This window comes from Podarcis cretensis (genome assembly GCF_951804945.1).
Source record: "Podarcis cretensis genome assembly, chromosome: 14".
NCBI lineage: Eukaryota > Metazoa > Chordata > Lepidosauria > Squamata > Lacertidae > Podarcis > Podarcis cretensis.
The window spans coordinates 43,198,873-43,214,925 of record NC_137183.1 but is presented as its reverse complement, the minus strand read 5'-3'; the positions used below and the strand labels follow the sequence as shown (position 1 = coordinate 43,214,925).

The 16,053-nt window shown below is 44.9% G+C and overlaps 1 protein-coding gene across 5 annotated transcripts in view; it reads right to left on the bottom strand.

The window, feature by feature from the left end:
- Positions 1-4,115: 4,115 nt before the first annotated feature.
- PRKAR1B (protein kinase cAMP-dependent type I regulatory subunit beta) overlaps positions 4,116-16,053 on the bottom strand; it is a 117,243-nt gene continuing 105,305 nt past the window's right edge. For all 5 annotated transcript variants that reach the window (XM_079953940.1, XM_079953941.1, XM_079953939.1 and 2 more), the window contains 2 exons: positions 9,780-9,861; positions 4,116-9,004 (listed from right to left, as the gene is read on the bottom strand). In XM_079953940.1, coding sequence (XP_079810066.1) covers positions 8,832-9,004; positions 9,780-9,861 — 255 coding nt within the window. In that variant the 3' untranslated portion in view covers positions 4,116-8,831. The remainder of the gene's footprint in view (positions 9,005-9,779; positions 9,862-16,053) is intronic.

Below are 16,053 nucleotides of genomic sequence, written 5' to 3'. Positions count from 1 at the left end.
TCTCCCTTCAGATGTTGTTGGACTCCAATTCCCATCAGCCCCAGCCAGCATGGCCAACGGTCAAGGATGATGGAAGCTGGAGTCCAATTTTTTTTTTTTTGAATGGCTTATTTCCTATCCCTGATTTGCACACTGAACTCTATTCAAGACAGGCAGGATCGAAATGTTAATAACAACAAAAACAACATAAATAGGCCAGGATTTCCAATTTAAAAACACATTGGGGGGGGGGGGAGCAGGGGGTTGCCTTTGCCCATTGCGTTTCTGGCAACCAGCCCCAAAGCCAAAAAAATGTTCCAGGTGGATGTGTTTATGGTCTGCTGGCAACCTAAATTAAAGGGCAGCAGATTCTCAATGACTGCTTTTTATTTTTTTTAATTAATATTATTGCTACTGGGGGAACGAGGGGCACCATTTGGAGGAGGCCATCTCAGGTACTAAAATCTCTCAGGCCATCTGTGCAAAACAGGAGTATGGGCAGCAGTCCCAGTGGAAGGGCAACAGCACCCCACGTGTGTGGAGGTTACTCTGACAGGGCTTTATCTATGTTAAACACGACTGTTCTGTGTCAGATTTTGTGAAGAGAAAACCCAGATTCTGTCTCTGATGCATGGGCTTGCTGATTGCCATAGGTTTCCAGATTTTGCCCAATTCCTGTTGCCCTTCTGCTCACAGAGAGGGCCTGTGTTTCCACAGCAATCTGCTGGCTATATATATATATATATATATATATATATATATATATATAATTCTCATAAAATTCATCAGCATTTTAATGCGGATTTCTTCCAATAGACACATTTTTAATACCAATTTGATGAATGTGCACATTTTTGCAAGTGATTTCCCTGTATCTAATCTGTTGCTGTTTTTTAGATATATTTCTTACATTAATGTATGCGTCTTAATGTACACTTTCCCTAATAAATGCAGTTTATTACATTTTGTATACATTGGAGAACTGCATTAGTCTGTGAACCTCCCTGAGTTATTGTGATGAAGGGTGGTATACTGTATAAATTTAATGAATAAATAAATAAATAAGCCACCCAGAGTGGCTGGTGCAACCTAGCCAGATCGGTAGGGTAGAAATAATAAAATTATTATCATGATCATACAATTGCAGAATTCAGAGAAGTGCAAATTTTGAAGGATAACTGTGATTTGATTCCCGTATTGGTTCAAAAGCGCAGATAGGTAGTTTCTCATTAAAATGCAAACATAATTGAATGTCTTGCACACACCTAACCTCAAGGACTGCTTCCTTCCACATAAACATGCCTAGGTATTATTTTTTGAATTATGTCCATGTAACCCATATATCAGGGATGCAGGTAGCGCTGTGGGTTAAACCACAGAGCCTAGGGCTTGCTGATCAGAAGGTCGGCGGTTCGAATCCCTGTGACGGGGTGAGCTCTGGTTGCTCGGTCCCAGCTCCTGCCTGCCAACCTAGCAGTTCAAAAGCACGTCAAAGTGCAAGTAGATAAATAGGTACCGCTCCGGCAGGAAGGTAAACGGCGTTTCCGTGCGCTGCTCTGGTTCGCCAGAAGCAGCTTAGTCATGCTGGCCACATGACCCGGAAGCTGTACGCTGGCTCCCTTGGCCAATAAAGCGAGATGAGCGCTGCTACCCCAGAGTCGGCCATGACTGGTCCTAATGGTCAGGGGTCCCTTTACCCCATATATAGCAGAACAAAACTTCATGAGGCAAATGTAGGTCCCATTGAGATCCTCAGCAGACGTCCTTCTGGAGGCCCTTTCACCATCTACAATGGTCCATTAGGGACCCACCAACTCACCGCCAGCCCCAGCCAGCATTCTTTCTTACAAGCACTCCAGGAGTATTTCCCTCCCTGTTCCTGATTTCTATTGCATGGGGGCTTTGTTGACATTTTCTTTTTAATATCGCTGTAAGCCGCTTTGAGAGGTGCCTGTCTCTAAAAAGTCCTGCAGAAGTGTTCAAAATGAATGCATCAATTCTGCAAACTTCTCAGGATCCTGCAAATTTCTCAGGACCCTTGCCCAACCAGAAACCTTCCCAACACGCTTTGAAATTTCCTCTTTGGCAAAATCCTTGGCCGCTGCAAGTCTTCCCCTGTGCCTCCCCTCTGCTTCAGAGGTTTTCTTTAAGCCTATGTGCATGCTTTGTGAAGCTAGCTTGCTGAATCCTGTGCCTAATACCAGCGCCGGACAATTGTGTCATTCACACACCCTCTGCAGACTATGATCCTCCATATTACGGTGAGACCAGCCTGATGGAGCGCAAAACGTCCCCCACATTCCAGCCAGCGGACAGATGGTAGCAGATGTTGCCTTTGTGGCTGGCCAGCTCTTTTACCCTGCAAAGGATGTTAGTCAAATAAATCTTTAATTCCCCAACTAGGAGCTGTGGGGGATTTAAAAAAAAAATTGGGTATGGGACACACCATGCCAATAGTTTTGAATTGATTCGTACAGCTGCACTCCCAGGCACAATTGCACACGAGCCTGTCTCACTGGAGCCACATGGCCACCCTATTTCCTACCTCGTGGTAGGTAACAATGGCAATCCCCATTGACCCCCAACTATTGACCACGCTGGCCGGGACTCATTGAACTCCTATAACATACAGCGGGCATCATGTTGAGCAAGGCTGCTTCAGATCAACAGAGAAGGCTAGAGAGGTGAGCAGAGAACAGGCATTGGGGGAAGCAAAGGGCAAGGATTCCACCTTTGAATGGAACCTGCCCATTCATCTATTGGGAAAGGTGAGGAAAGGTGGTAGATGATGTGAAGGAGCCAAGAGCTGTGTGGTGTAGCCGTTTGCAGAAGGCTGGAAGTCAAGGCTGAGGTCAGTGGGAAGGTATAGTGGTGTGAGGCAGCACAGAAAACCCTCTGGACCCAATTCACAGAAGACTCTAAATACTCCTAGTGCAAATTAGGCTGCAAATTACCTACCCACCCCTGCAAAGGAAGCCCAGTGGCTCATACTGAACCCGTTTCTACTTCTTTGGATTTGTGCAGTGGCAGTGACTCCCCTTCTGGGTGTGTGTGTGGGAAGAACAGGAACCTACACTGATATCTAAACATTGTGTACAGGCAACTGAGAGCCAGTGTGGTGTAGTGGTTAAGAGTGGTAGGCTCGTAATCTGGGGAACCAGGTTCGCGTCTCCACTCCTCCACATGCAGCTGCTGGGTGACCTTGGGCCAGTCACACTTCTCTGAAGTCTCTCAGCCTCACTCACCTCACAGAGTGTTTATTGTGGGGGAGGAAGGGAAAGGAGAATGTTAGCCGCTTTGAGACTCCTTAAAGGGAGTGAAAGGCGGGATATCAAATCCAAACTCTTCTTCTCTTCTTCTTAACTGTTCTCGATTTAACTCTTCCTGAACCTCTGGTTGCCTTTGTTCATGTGAGTGAGCATATGTCTTGCTTGGTGCCGTAGGATACCTCCAATTGACGAATGGGCACATGATGTTACAACTGAAGCAAGACCCGTCACAACATGCCGTGTTGTGGAGTCCTCCTGTTCTGGCCACCACCGGCCATGCTTTCTTGAAGAAACACCCCCCCCCCCCGTTCCACTTCTCATTCTCCTCCCCCATTTTCCTGCCCCATCCCTGCCACAGTCAGGCACCATCCCATGGCCATGGAGCATGCTCAGTCTTCATATTCCTTATTTGGGTCCCCTCCTCTAAATATCTGTTGTAGTTCTGCAGAACCAGTGTTCCCACTAAGCCTGCAAATAACCTTGTGGGTTGACATCATCGCTTTGGCTATATAGTCATATCTTGGATCCCGAGTGCCTTGCAAGTCAAACATTTTTGGCTCCCGAACGCCGCAAACCCAGAAGTGAGTGTTCTGGTTTGCAAACGTTCTTTGGAACCCGAACATCCGACGTGACTTCTGTGGCTTCCAATGGCTGCAGGAGCTTCCTGCAGCTAATTGGAAGCTGCGCTTTGGTTTCTGAACATTTTGGAAGTCGAACGGGCTTCTGGAATGGATTCTGTTTGACTTCCAAGGTACCACTGTATAAGCACTGGGATGAGTTCACTTCTGCTGTAGACTATGCAATGATACATTCTATTAGTATAAGCCACATAGGGTCTTTCCCTACTGAAAGAAGCTCACAGACCACTTCTAAGTTCCAAGAATTTTATTCATGACATCATTCCGTCCCGTCTTCCCAATCGGTAATCCTGAAAATGCAACATTGCTCGTTTTGCTTCCACTGAAATGCACTCCAGTGGTCCACGTTTCTGCTTTTCATTGGAACAGTTACAACAATAATTGCAATGCGGTTTTGGCCGAATGACAGGTTTCTTGCAAAGATTGGGTGCAATCCAGAAGAATTAGGGGTGCCCAGGTCCCATTTGAAATTAATAATACTTCATTAACTGCGCGCAAAAGATGCTAGCCCCCACTTTACACTAAAGCAATGGTGAGATCCTTTGTCAATTCTCACGGACAGAAAAACCCTACTCACATCTCTTAATTTTAGACAGCAGCACTGGTCAAAAGCACTTCAAAATGGGTTGACTATTCTCATCGATTTTAGACCATCTCCCACACAGAAGGAAATGCTTCTGCTGACTCATAAACATGGAGGGTAACACTGCTAATAGCTTCTAGCCACCATGTCACTACTGTTGCAGGCAGTATACCGTACTTTCCCGTGTATAAAACTAGGGTTTTTTACTGTAAAATAATGATAAAAAGCAGGGGTTGTCTTATACACGGAAAGTGCATAGGGGGGATGTGTGATTGGTTGCAGCCCCCAAAATAGGGGTCGTCCTATAGATGGGAGCATGTTATACATGGAAAAATATGGTACCTCTGCATATCAGTTTCTGGGAATTACAGGCAAGGAGGATACTGTGTGCTCATGTCTTGCTTGAGGGATGCCTTGGTGGACACTGGGAGAACAAGAATGCTGGGCGAGATGGGCCATTGGCCGGATCCAGCTTCTTAGGTTCCTAATTACATACCTACTAGGAGAAAAAATCCTGCTTCTTGCTTCATAATAGACTGCCTTTACTTACAGGTAAAATCAGTGCATGCACGGATTATGTCTGCATCTCTTGGAGGAGGAATTCCCTCCATACGGGAGAAAAGCATGGGGCTTACCATCAAGAAGTCCTTGCATTAAAAACCATAGTTTTTTTTAAAAGGAAGAATTTTAAAGAATATTCTTTTTGATAAATATTGCTTTTTATTAGCTTTTTGTAAATGCATTTGGATTTCAGTACTCAGTAGGTTAAAATCCTTCAATACAATTGTTTTTTTATTTTAAAAAATAATAGTTTTTAGAAAAAGTTAATCAGCAGGAGCTTTTTTTGTCCATTAAACGTGTGTTTTTTAAAACTCCTTTTAACTACTTTATCAATTATTCACTGCAGCACTACTTATGCAACCTCTAGCTGGGTCCTAGGTTCTATGCGTCTATTTCAATGGGACTTGTGCATCTATTTTTTGTTGAATTGCACCCAGTCTTTTTCTATCTATAAACCTTTCCACTGTGAGTCTGATACTCTCCGCAATGTGACAGCGATCAAATGTTTCCTGCATTACTACACCAGGCACATTTATTTATTTTTACCAATGCAGTCAATGAAATGCAATAAGCAAAACAGAAAGAACGATCAAATATTCACTCTTTTCTCTCTCTCTTTTTTAGAAAAGCGCTTTTTTTCTTTTAAAAAAAAATCCACACAGGACAGAATACCAAAACATTTCACAAGGAGTCTTAGATAAGTATTACATATATTGTATTTTAAAAATCTTTTTTTAGATGGTGCCATTACATTATCTAACATGGCATCTGATTTTCCACATTTCTCAATGCATGCAAAAACAGTAACCAAGGTCATAAATAAGAATAATAAACACAGTTTACAAAGATCAAACAAAGTGTGGAGGGGGAGGGAACCCGTGAGACTGAAACTCTTCTTGCAGAGATAGGATCCCATCCTAACATTCATGGCACAGGACACAGTCCAGCTGGAATCTGCCTCAAACAAGCCTCACAATGAAAGGGCGCCATAGGTCTCATAGGCAGCCCCCATTCATTCCACACAGCCTTGCAGAATCCTGCAGAACTGTGCCTGCAGCCTATGAACAGAGTGAAATATTGTATGGCAACGTGATTAGAGTGTTAAATCTAGTGAGTTCATAAGGGTGGACAACCTAACAAACTACAGTCTAAAATCAGTTCACATTTTACGAATATCACTGAAATGAATTATTGTCAGAACGCAGTGGATTCCCTGCTTCCGTAAATGTCCATCTAGACATTTATGCAAATGGTGACTAAACTCAGATTCAAGGTGCAAGTAAGCAATCCCCACAGCAAAGAGATCTGACCTTTGCCAAGGTCTGCGAATTTAAGAAGAAGAAGAAGAAGAAGAAGAAGAAGAAGAAGAAGAAGAGGAGTTTGGATTTGATATCCCGCTTTATCACTACCCGAAGGAGTCTCAAAGCAGCTAACATTCTCCTTTCCCTTCCTCCCCCACAACAAACACTCTGTGAGGTGAGTGGGGCTGAGAGACTTCAGAGAAGTGTGACTGGCCCAAGGTCACCCAGCAGCTGCATGTGGAGGAGTGGGGAATCGAACCCGGTTCACCAGATTACGAGTCTACCGCTCTTAACCACTACACCACACTGGCTCCCAGTGTGGGAAATATAAACCGATTGCTTCAAAACTTCACGTTCTGAAAAGCTATGGATTTGGATTCTTTTTTTCTTTGGCGTTTTCTTCACCTCTCGAGTCCATGCAGATGGACCACCTGCCAAGTAGTAACTTGTCGCCGTGTGTGGATGTCTTAAGAACTGCTTTGTAAGCCAGTCCTCTGCTTTGCCTTGCCAAGCGGGTGAGATGAATCTTGCCACTCTTTTGGCACCTGATCAGAAGTCCAGGGGAAACAGCAGGGGGAGCGGCAAAATTCTCTTCCACGCTGAGCAGGGCAGACACCTTGCATTATTAATTATTACCATTAGTCCCAGCAAGGCTAATAAATGCTTGGGCAGGGCGGGGGCCAGCGAGAGCTAAATTGAGAAAACATTGCAAGGGAATACAGCTAAACACCACCGCCACAACCACCCGTGTTTCACTTCTCCAATCAAAACCGAAGCTTTACAGTTTGTTTGCTTTTAAGGTGGAAAATCTGATCAGGGATCACAGCTGCTAATCAGGGGTCACACAAACCCAGTATATTTTTGCCCCCTCAAAATCGCTCCATATTCGACTCTATGGGCTGTGTTGGCCATCTCTGCCTTAAAGACTGTCCAAATTCATTCTCCGCCTATTCCACTATCAGTTGCCACTCGCCATGTTCCTTCATGTAAAGAACTTGCCATTGCTTGATGCTTCCTCCACGGTGAAGGAGCAGCAATGACTCAATGCTGGAGAGCATGCATCAAATGCATTAGGCCCTGGGTTCAGTCCCCAGCATCTTCAATTAAGAGGGTCTCGAGCAGCAGGGTTGAGGGAAAGAGATCTGTTGGAGACCTACTGTATTTTTCGCTCTATAAGATGCACCAGACCATAAGACGCACCTAGTTTTTGGAGGAGGAAAACAAGGGAAAAAAAATATTCTGAATCTCAGAAGCCAGAACAGCAAGAGGGATCACTGCGCAGTGAAAGCAACGATCCCTCTTGCTGTTCTGGCTTCTGGGATAGCTGCGCAGCCTGCATTCGCTCCATAAGACGCACGCACATTTCCCCTTACTTTGTAGGAGGGAAAAAGTGAGTCGTATAGAGCAAAAAATACGGTACCTTTCAGTCAGAGGAGGCTTTAAGGTATGTAGCTGGGTAGAACTACAGTCTAACTCAGTGTAAGGCAGCTCCCTCCTCAATAACATGCTAGATTCAGAAGAGGAAGCAGCGTAACAGATATAATTGCCCCCCAAAGGTATTTCAGTTCTGGCAGTGTCAGTGTCCCATTGCCATGCCCAAGTCACCTGCTACGTGACTGTGCCAAAAGCAGCCTCCCTCACCACTGGTGCCAAATTCCTGAGCCGTGTGGAGCTACGGTATCCTTAACGCAGGAAGGAGCTTAGATGTGGAGCAGCAAAGCTGAGGTCCCACCCATTTCTTACACCATGTTGCTATTTTGAGCCACCGATCTCAGGGCAGAGTTTTCCCTTCCAAAAAGGAAGGGAAAACAAACCTTATCGCACTGATGAGCACACTCAGGGTAGGATATTCATAAAAGGGAGATCTGTTTTGGTGTTAGTCTGTTTTGAATATCCTTCAACTCTCTCTGTAGCTTAAGCCTGGTGATTTCAATGAGCTTATGTGCCTGTTGCTCCTTGTTGGACTATGGCTCCATTCGCTAATGAACTCTCACAAATGTTAAAAGGGGATTTTGTAATTTTTTTTTGGGGGGGGGGAAGGTCTTAGGAAACATCTAATCTGCCTTAGAAGACTTCTGAAGATGAATATTCAAGTTAAGTAGTTGTGGGTTTAGGTGTTTTGTTTTACAGTTTGACGAAACATAGATCAGCACACTTAGGTAAAATAAATGCTGAAATGTGTGGTTTTCAGTGTTTAAAATTGCATTCTGAGAGGCGTCATGACCAGGGCAACCAGGAATGTAATTCAGGATGTGAAAAAACAAATTTAAAAAATCCTACAAATAGTCCACGAAAGCGACTTTCCTCAAGCTCTCTACTGCCTTTTTTCTAACATAATAACAAAGATGATGATTGGATATCTAGTGCCCCTGACATGATCGTTTAAAAAATATACATAAAATACACACGTCTCTTGTTTTCTTCAAAAAGCTATGGAACGGCATGGGTCGAAATTTAAGTGCACAAGTTTTTAACATAAAAGGCAGCCAGCAGGAATGACTTAAACAGTGAGGGAAATGAAACTGTTGTATCTCTGGATGTTCCTCTTGAGGATTTCTGAGCAAGGGCCAAGGACTCGTTCGAAGCGAGGGCGATCCAGCTTGACACACTTCAGGGGCCCACGAGCCACCACAGTGGCAGCCCGGGGCCTGTTGAGCAAGAGGGCTATCTCTCCTGGAAGAGAGAGAGGGGGGAAATACCATCATCACATTTCTGAAGATTTTGCATGTTACCTGTTGCTTTGATCACAGCCTCTGTTCTCTTCTCTGTGGGATTGTCTCACATTGTGTGTGTGTGTGTGTGTGTGTTTAAGTCTGCAAATGATACCCAGTTAATTATTTTTCAATCATGTTTCCTTTACATTGTAATGAATGCAATGCAAAGTTAATGTAAGTTATGTACAGCAAACAGCTGGATGAGTTAATGTATTTGGCAGAAACTGGTCTGCAGCAGAATGGAAACAGCGCTGCTTGTGGCTAATACAGGTTGGAATGGAAGCCATATCCCTCTTTACCTCCACTCTCGGAGGCAGTATGCCTGTGAAGACACATCTCTGAGAATGACAAGTGGGCAGAGGGCTGTTGCACACAGTCCCTGCTTGTGGGCCTATGAAAAGCCTCTGGTTGGCCGCTGTGAGAACAGGATGCTGGACTAGATGGGCCACTGGCCTGATCCAGCAGCGATCTTCGTATATATTATTACATTCCAAGCCATTTGGATCGTACTGTAGGCCATCTTGAGTAATTTTCAGATGGCTACTTTAGCCAATTGGCCACTAGAGTCTGTCACGCCGCCTCAGCGACGGCCTCATGTGGAAGCACAAAGGGAGACTCACATCCTGCACAACGGAACAGGGCCACTCCCAGATAGCCACCCCAAGGACATACTAAACCTACACTTGCTTGTCTTCCTGACTGTTTCCCAAACTGAAATAAAATTGGGAATTTACCAAAATAATCTGATGGTCCAAGCCGTCCAACTTCCACATACTCCTCGTTGTCAGACCTGCGCTGGAGAACGGAAGCTGTGCCCTGAAAAACAAAGGCAGAAAGGTTTGCTTTGCTTAAGTGCACAAGTTTGGGAGAGGGACCTCAGCCCATCATGATTTGCGTGTAGAAAGTCCCAGGATTAATCACTTGGCCCCTCCAGTTGAAAGCAGTCCAAACTCCTTTCACCTCGGTCACATGATCTAGCAACCTGGTAGAACTCAGTCGTTCCAAAGGCTGTTATGAGTCAAGTACCCCCGAATTCTTCCTGAGCAGAGTTTGGAACAGGGGTAGCTTAGGCTGCCTTTCTATAGACAGGCTTGCTCCGATAATTACCCCTTCACATTTTACACTTCTCTGAATTTCTCAGTTCAGTTCTTGGTAAAAAAAAAAAAGTATCAAAGTGCATTCTAAGATGAGCATTTAAGGATAAAACACACTTAGAAATGTGTATGTTTCAGTACACCTTGTTCAGCATCGCAAAGAAGTCTGATCACTTGGGCAAAGTTTGGTTTGCAGTCTTGAAATATGTCTGTGAAGAGAGAGGCAGTCATCTCTTTCCCCCGGCACCCCAGTCATCCCCTTAGCTCAAGCTATTACAGCCCAAAGTTATCTGTTTTAGCACGGCGCTTTGTGCTTGCTTTGGGATCAGTCATGCTCTGAGTACCTATGCTGTTCCTTATTACTGCAGTCATACCTTGGGTTACAGATGCTTCATGTTGTATTTTTTTGGGTTACAGACCACCGAAACCTGGAATTACCGGAACAGGATACTTCCGGGTTTCAGCGGTTGCGCATGCACAGAAGCACTAAATCGCACTTTGCACATGCACAGAGGCACTGGATCGCAACCCGCACGTGCGCAGACGCGCCGCTGTGGGTTGCGAACGTGCATCCCACACGGATCACGTTCGCAACCTGAGTGTCCACTGTATTGTGGTTGTTTACTGCTACCAGTGGCGTAGCGTGGGTTGTCAGCACCCGGGCCAAGGCAAGTAATTTGCGCCCCCTAACCCATGGATTTGCGCCCCCTAACCCGTGGATTTGCACCCCCTAACCCTAACCCCCAGATGTTGCGCCCGGTGCGGCCGGCCCCCCTGCACCCCCCACGCTACGCCACTGACTGCTACTGTTTTCCATTTCATGCTCTTTCCTGCATAATAAAAAATTAGTGGGAGGGGGGCAGAGTATTGCATACTTGAGTGTTGTAAAACACACACTTAAATGATTGTGTGTCGCTAAATGCAGATTTGATACAAAAATGGAGACAGAATGGAGGTTTTTCTTTTCTTTTTAAAAAGGTTTGATTGTAAATTTTCACTCTAGCAATTCAACAACCAGTAATTAATACGGTAAATGGAAGAAATACAGTGGTACCTCAGGTTAAGTACTTAATTCGTTCCGGAGGTCCATACTTAGCCTGAAACTGTTCTTAACCTGAAGCACCACTTTAGCTAATGGGACCTCCTGCTGCTGCCGCGCTGCCGGAGCCCGATTTCTGTTCTTATCCTGAAGCAAAGTTCTTAACCTGAAGCACTATTTCTGGGTTAGTGGAGTATGTAACCTGAAGCATATGTAACCTGAGGTACCACTGTATAATAAAAAGGGGGGTGTACCAAGAAAAAACCCACTTATAAAATAAAATATTAAATCGATGTAAGTTATAAGATGGAATGTCATCATTTATCATTCCAGAACTGAATAGATAGTGCCCATCTTTCTGTAAATGTATTGCCTTATACACTGACTGCATTCCTCTTGTATGTCAACTTCAACATTAGCAAAACTTGCCAGGTTTTCCTCAGTGACAGAAAGAAACCGACATGTGGAATCGACACAAAACACATCTATCCCTACACACTAGTCACAAGAAACCTATGGCTGTTTTTTGTTTGCTTAAATTTTCACTTGGCTTAAAAAAAAAAAAAAAAGATAGAGCAGCGAAGGAACCTCTGAAGTCTTTCCTTCGCCCAGAGGAGTCTCGTTGTCTGATGAGTCTCGTGTTTGGAAGATTGTGGCGGCCAAGTGAAAGGGCTAGAGGGCATCATGCAGGTCTGCACATTTTGGAAGACGTGCCAAACTACTGCCCAATTAATACCTGCTGCTCTCAGTGGCCGAGTAGGAATAATCTCCCAGAGATTCTGGCCATTATGCAGGAGAGCCTTAATCACTCAGGTGCTGCCTTGCATTCTGCCAAATATTTTCCTATGTCTGCGTACACACCATACAGGTGAAGCACATTCTCCTCTCCCCACTTCACGAATCCTGGGAATCCTCCTTAACGGAATGACAATTCACAGCACCCTTTAAAAAACACACACTACAGTTCCCAGGATTCCTTGGGTGGGAGGTGCAGCTACAGTGTCCTACACTCACTCATTCAGCCACCACAGTCACTGCTTTGAATGAGCAAGGTCTCGACTGGAAACCCAGAAGGGTTGTTGCCAGTCAGAGTGGACAATACTGGGTTTAGATGGACCGAGTGGCCCGAATTGGCACAAGGCTTCACATGTTGCTATGAAAAAATAAAATTCCCTTATTGTGGCCAAACGCTCATTACTCAGCCAAATAATTTTGTCTGTGCTATCTGGGAATGAAAACTCCTTCATGTCTCAGTTTCTAAGATTTATTGCAGAGGAAAGGAGGGAGGCAGGCAGGCAGGGAGAGATTTGCACTCCTGCATTCTGTAAGGAAAAAGAGAATAAACCACCCTGTCTGGTCTCAAACTTGATGCTTGCAGTGTGTCCCCACAGCCCCTCGCTCTCCCTCCACATATCAGAGCCCAATAGCGGAGAGTTATCTGGAGCAATCTCTTCTGCCACCCAGTTGCTGTCTGCCTTCTGAATCCAAGGAATACTGTGACTCTTAATCTGCTGCAGGGCAGAGATGGCCAGCCTCCACAATATTAAAAAAAGAAGATGTAGAAGGAGCAAAATATCTCAGTTTGGCAGCAGAGAGCAATGCCTATTCCAGACACATTCCACCCCCCCCCCATTCTTGTTTTTTCAACAGTCACATTTTCTGCCTCTGCCCAGCAAGAATGGGCCTATTGCAGACCAAAGAAAGCCTCTGATATACCCAGACAACAGGAAGCAGATGTGAGATCAGATTATATCATTTCACCTCTTGCTGCAAAGCCCTGCGCTCCACAAATGCTTCCTGGAGCACTGCTAGGGGCAACCCTCCTGGAAATTTTCCAGGGCGCAAAGGACAGGATGCTCATAATTAATCACCAACAGCCATGCCATTTTACACTTGGGATAAACCCTGTAGGATCTTCCATCTCAATGAATCCACTTTATTCCGTCCTCTAAGGATGTGAAGACCAGTTGTAGAAACACTGATAACATAACCCACTAACGGTAAGCCGTTGTCACTCGGTGATGCACAAATATTGATGTTTCCAGACCCATGCTGCTTCCCCCAAACTTCTTCTGACTACCCTAAATGGTTCACAACCCTTTGATAAGGACGAATATGGACATAGAAAGGAAAACAGGGTCCTATGAGTTCTACCAGGGTTGTCAGTCCTTCAATGGTTGTTTCTAAATCAATGGGGGCCATTTAGTTCATGAAAGATTCACTCAATGTACATCAGTGCACCTTAACACTGTTCAATCAACTCTAATATATTACATAGATTTCTAATGAAACCATGGAAACAACAGGCTATTCGTTTATAGCGAACAATGGCTCCTGGGGAGATACAAATAAACACTGATTTATTCTTAATGGGTACTACTCAGGCATTTTTCTGCCTATCTAACAAGACCACAGCGGTTATTTCCTTTCTTCCTTTCCTATTTTTATACACTTGAAATTTTACAACCTCACAGATAAATGTGTGCCCATAACTTGCAGCCCCACAGACTTTGAATTTGCCTTCACAGATTGGCCAACTACACTTATCCTAACAAATAAAGCTTCCAGACCAGGGATTCAGTCTGAGACTACTGTTGTTGCTTAATCTGCCTCGGCTGCAACAAAACATGTCTCCCATTTTGGTCTCTACAACCACAGCAGGTGCTATGACTCTCTAATGGTTTGATTTCATCCCCCAAGGTGCACTCCTCTATTTTCTTCCGAGACAGACGGATGTCAACAACACCAATGTTGCTTTCAGTCTACAAACCATACGTACTTGATTTTGCCCCTCCAGCCCAGTGCATTTGTCTTCTGCTTCCCATTGGGGTGGAATAGGATGACAGTGCAATTATGTGATTTACACAATTAATTCATAAATACATATTTTCCCCAGAACAGAGACCAAGATGAATAGCTTAGTTATGGGCAGAAGATGAACTGCAGCAGAATGGAAACAACGCTGCGTGTGATGGATACAGGGCAGAACGGAATTGATAACACTGGTCACGTGCACAAGGGCTCATGGCCTCCCTGCGTGGCTCACTTGAGACTTACTGTGTCAGTCATAAAGTTTTGCAGCTTTATCTTTAGGTCCTATGAGCTCCCAGCACGTCAGGCCTCACCTTCAGGTTTGAGAAGAACGTTTGACCTCGTGAGCAGAGAGGCTGGCCCTCCAGGCTAATAAATGTTTGGGGACTGGAATGATAAATCTTTGGTGATCTCAGGAATTTTGAAAAAGCACTGGAGGGTCTCTCTCTTCCCAGTAACTGATATCATTGAGCCTTTTCTCCTCCCCTCCAAGTAAATATGAGCATCACATTGCAAAAACAACAGGAGTCACTGACCTAAAAACAGGCTGCCTTTGCCACCCATCCAGTATCCTTGCTTCCCCTCCCTCTCTGCCCCATGCACCTGTCTGCCTCCCCCTGCCCCCTGCCAACCACCCCAAACACTCCTTTATGGCAAACCATCTCAGTTTGCAGCAAAGCGCAGTTATTTCCTAATGGCTTTCAGATGCCCCAGTGACTTGCTGCGCAAAAATTTACAGCTTATTTATGGCGTCATAATTTAGGACATTAAAAATGAATTAAAATTAACAGCCCATGAACTTGCATCCCTTCTGAAGTTATGAGGGTTTTTCTCTCTCTCTCCTAAGAAACAAAACCCACCAAATCACTGAATGATGCTTCATTTTGAAATGATGGAACATGCACCAAATGCTGGGAAGACCTGGCTGCAAAGCCTGATTCATAGGAGTTAGAAGCTGAGACTTGACTGCAGATGGAAAGGTGCTGAGAAACCCATTTCTTTTGCTTTTCCTGGTTGCACATTTTGGCCCAAGTCCTGATAAAAAAGGCTTGCCATCTTGTTTCTAGGTGGGGTTTGCAATCCAGTTAAGACACTTCTGGTTTGCAGCTCAGGACACAATTCAGGCTTACAAGGTCCTGCACAGTCACGAAGTCCTGCTTGCCACAAAACCGCCTGATCATGATGATAGTCTTCTGAGGTGCTTCTCTGCTTTCCAGTATGAGGGGGAATGACCCCAGGACTGTCATTGATCCTCCCTCTGTCCCAGACGTGGTTGCCTAACCTCAAAAAGGATATTGCAGAGTTGGAAACGTTTCAGCAAAGGGCAACAAAAGTTAACAAGGGGGCGGAGAGACTCCCTATGAGGAAAGGTTGTAGCAATGGGACTTTTTAGTTTGAGGAAAGAGGTGGCATGATGGAAGTTTGTAAAAGTACGCAAAAGTTTTTCCTCTCTCTCTCCTAACATTATAACAGGCATAGGCAAACTCGGCCCGCCAGATGTTTTGGGACTACAATTCCCATCATCCCTGACCACTGGTCCTGTTAGCTAGGGATGATGGGAGTTGTAGTCCCAAAACATCTGGGGGGCCGAGTTTGCCTATGCCTGCATTAGAATTTATGGACATTCAAAGGAGCTGAACACTGGAAGATTCAGGACAGACAAAACCAGGTACTTTCCCACACAGCACATAGTTAAAACCATGGCGCTCAATCTCACAGGAGGCAGTGATGCCCATCAACTTAGATGGCTTTAGAAGAGGACTGGATTCATGGAGGAGAAGGCTGTCCACTATCTCCACTTTCTGGGGCACCATACTTCTGAATACCAGTTACTGGGGAGAGTGCTGTTGAACTGTGATCCTGCTTGTGGGTTCCCCCCACAGGTGTCTGGCTGGCCACTGTGAAAACAGGATGCTGTTCTCAGTGACCCATGGGCCTGATCCATTAGGCTCAGCTTATGTCCTTCAGAGGTTTTGCTGTATCTGATTGGGTAAAGAGGAACACAAAAAAGGGAGGCGTGAGGAAGTCAAGAAAGTAAGTTTTGTAAGCATAAATTTAAAAGTT